Raw genomic sequence first — 8,291 nt, forward strand, 5'->3', positions numbered from 1 at the left:
AGGCTCATCGTGCATCCATGCCGGGTCTAGGTCTAACTGAAGGTGACTTAGGCCAGCCCGACCCGATCCGAACAGTTTCTTAGATCATCCTAGCACGACCCGAAAGACCCGAAGCCCAAAGGGGCCAGATCGGGCCAGCCTAACCCGGTCCAAGTCCCACCTCTAGGAGGAACTATAATTGCTAGTTAAGGTCCGCTTCCCCAACGACAAGGGCAAATGGTCAATGCCACTGGACTCCCAATCTCCCGCGTAATAAACACACTTGATTTTTTACCATGCGAATAGATGGAAAAAAGAAAGTACTAAATTCCCTAATATTTAGGATATATAACAAATTTGGTTTCAAGACATAGAGGTGAGCGGGGGCACATGCCCCCTCCCTCTCAACACAAGATTATTTGTTTTGTTCTTGTCAATGGTAGTAGTTTTCTCATATGTACACAACCAGTATAGTAGCCTTCTTTTATCAAATGATGAAATGAAAAGGTTAAAAGTAATGAAACGATTGTGTTGGTTATTGTTCTACTACATTGGGTTATGCCTCTGGTTTTGAACAAAGGTTGTTGGGTTAGTCTAGGTCTTGCCACATGCCATTAGATGAAACCATATTGCGCTAAAATTTTGTGATAAAAATGATTCCAGTTCACAGGAGAAGGGGTTGAGTTTAATCTATTTAGCCCTTATCTCGTCTTGAATTTTTTTCTAAGCCTTGATTCCTTGTTTTCTCAAGATAATTGACCCTGACATATGTTATCCTTGAATAAGAAAAGATTGGGTGTGGAGCATGTACAAATTGTAAGTGTTGCTAAGATGCTTAACTCCACCTACAAATCTATAATATTTTAGTCTTAATCCCTGTCAAACTATATTTTCATAAACTATCCCATTTGATCACACCGGTCCTCGTGGCATGACAAAGAACTACTATCACACCACATACTCAAAAAGTTTCTAATTATCACGCCACCCTCAGGTGGCAGAGTTGTCTTAGTGGCATGCCAGAAAAATGCGACACATCGTGTTTTTCCTCTAGTGTGACAAGTTGATTTGTCACGCCATCCATGGTGGGATGACCGAAAAGGTTAGTTCTAAAAATATATTATGGAAGGGATTAATGTTAAAATATTAGAATAAAAAAGGTCAATAAAAAACTCGTAACACTACAAGTTCATGTCCCCTTAACGGTTTAGCAAACAAAACGGATCAAGATCCAATAACAATTGCGGGCTCGTTTCAAAACCAAACAGAGCACCACACAAACAATAGATTTATCAGCCTAAGAAAAAGAAAAAACAGGTTTGAATTGCCATGGCCATTCGTGCTCCCAACTTCAAGAGCCATACCAAGTAACTCTTGTGTTTCATTAGCTTGTCTGCTTCAAGTAAAAATCCTACATCAAGTCACCTCTATCTATATCCACCGTTTCAACTTATCTTGCATTTCATATGCTTGATGAGCAAAGAAAAAAAGCGTAAAGCGATCGGCTCTCGTGTTACCCTCTCTAGGGCAACTCAGGTGTGATTCCACCTCGCCACCCCCAGCCCTGATGACGATCTTAGCGTGGCTACCTCTGCCATTATCATCTAGCATTGGTGGTGGTGGCTAGGGTCAGAACCATGCGACCTCCCTCCCTCCCTATCCTTCCTCCCTCCCTTCTTCTGGTAGCGGTGGCCGTGTGGATGGCTCCTTCCTAGCTTAGCGTGATTTTGAGGTGGGGGCCTTGATCTGCGCACCTATGTTGTGTCCTCGAATCATCGCGTCTGGATGACGGTCAGATCTATTTGAGACATCGATTTCCTTCAAGGTGGCCAGATCTACTTGACCAATGATGATGCGACACAACAATCTGATCTACACGGTGGCCTGATGGTGCAGCGGTGTGGTGACGTGGTGGCATGAAAAAACCAGGGACATCATGCAAATATGTGCGGCGACAGGTGGCTTGACCGGTGTGCGTGGTGGCCCAATGCGGTGGTCTGATCCACATGATGCCATCGGTTTCTTCATGTGGCAGGCTGGTGGCACGAAGGCACGACAGCTTGTTTATGCAGTGCTCTGGTGGCCAAACCTCCACGCTCGGCAGCACGATGGCGCAACGCAATGGCCTAATTTGCATGATGTCATTGGTTTTTTGCGCAGTTGTCGGTATCTTTGTGCCTTGGCCTGGATCTGTGTGTTGACGCGCCTAGGTAGCCGTCAGTGCCATGCTCCATCTCTCCCTGGGCCTCGCTGCTACCATCGAGGCTCTCAGTAGCAGTGTCGAGGACAACGCCCCGCAACCATCTCCCTACCCCGTCGGAGCTCCTGCATGTCGTCCTTCTTGCTACCAAGCTAAGCGGCAACCTCTTCTCATCCTTGTCATTTTGTCGTTGATGATCAAAGATCCTAGCAGTGTGTGTTCACCGTGTTAGTCTTGGCCATGGCATAGCTTATGGTTCATCATGATGTTGCTTCTATTCTTCTCTCTCTAGCCTTGTGCGATGGTGATCCTCTGAAGTGTCTAGGCCATTTACGTTCCTGAAGTGTCAGCGTGCCTTAGGTTGGAGTCTGGCAATGGTTAGTTTGGTGGCAATGATGCTCCGATCTTAATCCTGTGGTGCTAGTGAGATGGCTCCTTTGGTCTGCGGGTGCTCAAGGGGCTAGCGACGACAACAATGCTTTTCTCGTGGCTTCTTGGCAACATATGCATTTTTGGCTCCATTCGACCTAGTGGATTCAGGAATACCAGGCGAAAAGCCTTGTTCGATGTCTTGTCGATGTCAGCATCGGCAATGCCCTCAGGCGTTGTTCCTTTCTTCGAGGTGGTGTTATGGTGTTTCCTGATGACTTCAGGAGGTTCTTCGGGTGAAACCCATTTCCAGTATTTCGGAATGGATGACAACGACATCTTTGGTGTCGTGCCTTCCTGGGAGGCGTCGTTTAGAAGAAACATTCCCCACTGTTTTGAGCGATCGCTAGCTCTGATCTGGCTTTCATCTGCTATGCGGCGTTGTGGACCATCTTAGGCATAGTCTAGCTAGATAGTTAGACAAGAGTTTGGGTCATTTTGCGGTACTCTAGACCTAGTTTAGCTAGGTAGTTATCCAGCTATGTCTTATAGTTGTTTATTAGTTTTCACTTAATTAACTGAACAAGTCCGCCGTCGAGCTTTTTTTCTTATTAATGCAATGGGCAGCTCTTATGCCAATTCGTTTCGATGGGCAGAGAAACAACAAACTGACGTTTAGAAAATATGACATGTCAAGGCTTTAAGATATTTTTATCCATACCGGTGTGTCAGGCTGTATTTGCAGTGTTGTAATAATGAATGACTACATACATCATATAATACAGAGGTTGAGATAATCTTTATTCTATTATTAGAAGAGAATTGTGTGTCATGATTGTTGCTAACATAATAAATTATATAACACCTTCGGGTAAGAAACCTTGCAACATAAAAGATAAGCGTAACTCAAAGAAGATGTAGAAGGTTGTCATGGAGCCTGCTGATTGTGGACATTCTGTACTGAATCTGAACTGTTGAGGAGTTCATTAGTGAATACCAGCAGCAAGAATTGGCTTATTCTGATATGAGAGAGAGAGAGAGAGAGAGAGAGAGAGAGAGAGAGAGAGAGAGAGAGAGAGAGAGAGAGAGAGAGAGAGAGAGGTGACTTACACACTGAACATGCTAAGGCCTATCGATCATATAAGATCAGGAATTCAGGATAGAGGACATGTTGGAAATACAAAGGACAAAGTGGACAGCGAAGCAGAATGTACATGGAGTAACAAAACTGATTTGGTAGATAAAAAAATGTCAGTTTACACAACATTATGCCTTCTACTACTATTATATACACTCAAACTTCATATACTGTACACACGTTTCAAAAGGAAAAACGCCGCGAAATAAATCAGTGTGCAGTTATACATCAAACATTATAGATGACCAAACATAGCACATCAAAGAGTGCAGCAAAAGGTACTTAAGCTGAAAACCACTTGGAAAGAACAAACCGTTAGAAATGTGGGAACTAGAGCTTGCAACATCAGTCCACAGTTTGCAGGTGCAGACCTTCATAGCAGTAAAGTTGGTGGCCGGGCATGGCATTGCACGGTAAAGACAATGCCGAAAGAAATGCTGAAGGACCATGCATATTCTAAATTTAACAACATGATATCATTATCTCACCATAATTCTTTAGTTTCGGAACTTAATTAGGTTCTTATACTAAAGCAAGGCAAGGCAAGGCAATGTGGTCTGCAAATGAGGTGCATAGTAACCAGGGATCTGAATGAAATTCCATGTCCACACAACATTGAGTCATTGACACCCGTCCAACCTTCCTCGGAAATCAGGACGGCATGATCATGTGAAAAATGTGTTCTTGGCGCGCGCTCATCCACCCCCGGCCCCGAGAGGCTTTGAACAGTTGAAGCCACGCACAGTAAAAACGACAGCGACCACACGGGCGACAAGTACAGGCACGTGCGCGCTCCAGGAGCCCGTGTGGGCCGGTGCGGAGAGCAAGCAGCACATGATCACAGCCGAGCGACCGGTGTAAGGTTGTTTAAGTGAATTATGAAAAGCAGCTTGTAATATTAAAATATTAGATTGTAAAAAAATTAGATAGTAGATTATAAAAAATTATGAATAATTTAGTAAAATAGATTTTTACAATCTATAAAAATAAAAGAAATCAGCTTCTCATATTTCCACAATTCAATAAATAAATTATAAAAAGCTATAAAAAATCTGTTTATTTCAACTTTAAATTGTAAAAACTGAAAACCACGGTTGAAAACTGAAACAAACCCTCTCTGGGTCACTGGGTGTCAGCTGCAAAACGCCTAGGCTTAGCTTTCGCCCCCACACAGCGTTCCTCCCCTGGCCCCCTCTGCAGAAACCAGTCGTACGTGCAGCCCGGTCGTATCGTACTTGGCATGGACCGAGGCGAAGCGGATGGCCGAGCAGACGGGTGTGGTGGCTGGTAAAAGGCGAGACGACGACGCAGACGAGCGAAACGAGCCAGTCACGGGGTTTGCCGAACCCGAACCCGACTGGTGCTGCGATTTTGGAAGCTTGGCCCACCCTCGTGCCGGGCGGCAGCCGCAGCGCACGGGCCGAAACGCCCTCTTTTTGGCAAAATCCAGCCCCTCATCACATGGGCCGCGCCGCGGTGGGGCTGGTTCGGTTCCCGGGGCCACGCGTGTACCGCCGCACGGGCCGAAGCGCCCGTTCCGCCGTGCCCCGTGACGCACTCGGTGGCGCCGTGCGACCCGAGGCCTGGCACGCGGCGCGGGGGACGGAGGGCCGGCCTTCGGGAGCACGGGTCTGTGCGCTAACCTTGGCAGGGCCGCCAGGCCATAGGCTCAACTGCTCTACTGAAGTGAAAGGATCACAGCCTCAGCCTCAGCCTCAGACTCAGCTGTCTAGCTTTATGCCTACAAACCGCCTTAAAAAAAAAGCTTATGCCTACAAAAAGAACTTATTCCTTGTCTACGATCATAGCTAAGACAAATCTCCAGACCGTTCAAGAACGACCGGTCCCCGACCAAGTAAACACGAGGGCATCGTCGTATCGAAGGCGTGACATGCCAGAACTGCACAGAGGGAGTGACATAACCAAACGAGAGATCCGTGTCGGATCCTGCCCCGCACCGAAAGCCCCAAACGGTGCCTGCCTAGTAGCCATCCATCATCACCCCTATCCCATCCCGTCGCATCCTAAACCATCGACCGCACTTGTGAACCAGCAAAAGGCCAGGCCAGGGGGGCAGCAGGGCAAGGCGCTGCGGTCGGGCTCCACCACCGCCGGCCGGCCGCACGACCGGCGTGCGCCCGCCAGCAACGGCGAGAAGGCCGAAACGTGGTCCGCGCGGCTGGGACGTATGGCGCAAATGGCAACAAAATATCAGGCCAGCGCACCACCAACTTTGGGAAACCTTCACCCACCGATCCCAAAGCACGCATAGGCTCTTCTAAACCACAAACAAACGTGACCACTATTGCAGCTAGAAAAGTATGGCTACAGAAGAACAGTGCAATTACTAGTCGTGTCAACGCATGGCGCAAGCAAAATCATAACGAAATCTCAGACCCTTCCGAATGAGATTTCCATGCACCGACTCTGAAGCATTGCAGATTGCATTACTCACCGAGATACGATCATTAGTCACTGATGATGCCATGATGGTACGATTAAAAGGGACAGTGCAGTGGAAGAAATGACAGATATGCCCCCGGTGGCGCGACCGTACGGAGCGGCCGCGCCACTGGAGGCAGGAGGTTAACCTGGGATGGTTGACAGTTACCTGGAGCTAATTAATTACTAACCCCTAGTGATTAAAAGAACTCATTAGCGCGCCGGAGAGTGGGAGAGCGCCCGAGGCTGGGCTAGACGCTGATAGGGGACGGGGAGGGCGAGGAGACGGCGGCGCGGGGCGGGGAGTCGTCGGTGTCGTCGTCATCGTCGCCGTCGCCGTCGCCGTCGCCGTCGCCGTCTCCGGTGCCAGTACCCGTGCCAAGGCAAGTGCCAGTGCCAAGGCAGGTGCCGCCAGCGGGGTTGATGCCCGCTGCTGCTACGGCGGCGGTGGGGGAGGACGCGAGCTGGTTCTTGTGGTTGTGCATCCAGACCTTGAGGACGTGGCGCTTCACGCCGATCTCGTGGCAGAAGCGCTCGAGGGCGCCGTCGTCGTTCCGTTGGATGCGCCACCCCTGCTTCTCGGCGAACTCGCGCATCCGCTCCTTCTGCTCGGGGGTGAACTTGGTCCGGAACCGCTTCCGCCCGAAGCTACCGCTTCCTCCACCGCCGGCGACGGAGTCCTCTGGTCGCGGCGGCGTCTCCGACCCCCCGCGCGCGTGCCACGCGACGGGCGACACGTACGTCAGCGCGAGGTGCGGCGCCGGCACGGACGGGAGGAAGCCCTGGAGCGCGGCGGCGTGGTGGTGGTGGTGGTGGTGCGGCGGAGGCGGCGGACGGAAGAACATGGGCGCGCACGCCCCCGCGGCCGCCGCCGCGCGGCGGTGGAAGCTGCGGTGGCAGCCGCACGCGGCGCACTTGAGCGTGTCCGGCGAGGCGGCCATGTACTCGCCGCAGCCGTCGAACGCCTGCCCGCCCATGGCCGCCGCGTGGTTGCGCATGCACTCCTTGTACTTGCCGCCGCTCCCGTCGCTGCCCCCCTCGTAGGGCACCAGGCTCAGGTGATCCATCATGTCCCAACCAACCAAACGATCTAACGACCACCCCACTCCGCTCCGCTCCACTCCACTCCACTCCCTCGCCTCTCCACTCCCGCGCGCGTGCCCGTGCCCGTGCCCGCGCGATGTTGTCTTCCACCAGGCTTGCGCTTTCCCTGGCTATCAATCGCTTTCGCAGCCGTGGTAGCAGAGTAGCAGCGACCCCGACAGCTAGTTGCCGCAGGCAGGAGGGCGGCAAGGTTTTTTATCCGCGCGTGGCGTCGCGGCTCGCCGCTACGTCGCTGTCAGCCTGTGCCAGCCACGAAGCACGGTGATCAACCGCGGCTAAAACCCTCAAAGCTGCGATTAGCGGTCGCGTGAGGCGGCGAGGCCACGCCACGCGGCGGCCGGGAGCGCTGATCCCGGCCCTGCGCGCGCCACGTGAGCCGGAGGCACGAGTGTGGGTAACGTGTCGAGCCGGCACTGGAGGGCGGTGCTGGCGACGCCTTACCGCGGGGGCCCCGCCACGTGGGGGCGGTGGTGCGCCGTGCAGCGTCCGATGAGGACGGACGGACGGCTCTGATGCTAACTGTCAGGCGGCCGTGGGTGGGCTAGGGCCGCTCTGATCAAGATCGACCGTGCTTCCTGTGGGTGATCGCCACGAGGCTCTGCTCAGCTGCTTTGGTTCATTGCTCACCCTTGCAATTATCCTTATCTGTGACGAGTTAGCGAACCCGTGACCTGCGACTACGTAGCCGGGTAATCTGTGACCAAATGCATGCTTTCATGCCCGGTTATTCGACTTCACCTCACACAAGAGAATCGTACTGCACTCACAGGGCTTGATCGGATCACCCGCCACTCCGTTCATTCATGGTGATCACACGACGCTGTGCACCTGCATTGATCACTCGCCCCCACCGTCAACACGCATGCACGCGCAGTGCCGCCCCGCATGCAACGGCTTCGCGAGGACGAGGGCAGGCCGAGTGAGTGCAGTAAAGACAAGAGGATATGCTGCGTCCGTGACACGATCGATACGTACGAGAGATCTCGATGGCCACTGCCGAGTCGCCTGGCGTGAGTCATGCTCCGGGCACGCGTTTGGATAGGTCTCATCTCGGTCGAG

General features: G+C 51.9%; 1 protein-coding gene across 1 annotated transcript; it reads right to left on the bottom strand.

The window, feature by feature from the left end:
* Positions 1–6,093: 6,093 nt before the first annotated feature.
* Positions 6,094–7,467, bottom strand: LOC133923503 (zinc-finger homeodomain protein 8-like). Its single transcript, XM_062368788.1, has one exon. The coding sequence runs from the start codon at positions 7,196–7,198 to the stop codon at positions 6,380–6,382; it is 819 nt and encodes a 272-aa protein (XP_062224772.1). The 5' UTR covers positions 7,199–7,467; the 3' UTR covers positions 6,094–6,379.
* Positions 7,468–8,291: the final 824 nt, after the last annotated feature.

Source organism: Phragmites australis, chromosome 7 (assembly GCF_958298935.1).
Source record: "Phragmites australis chromosome 7, lpPhrAust1.1, whole genome shotgun sequence".
NCBI lineage: Eukaryota > Viridiplantae > Streptophyta > Magnoliopsida > Poales > Poaceae > Phragmites > Phragmites australis.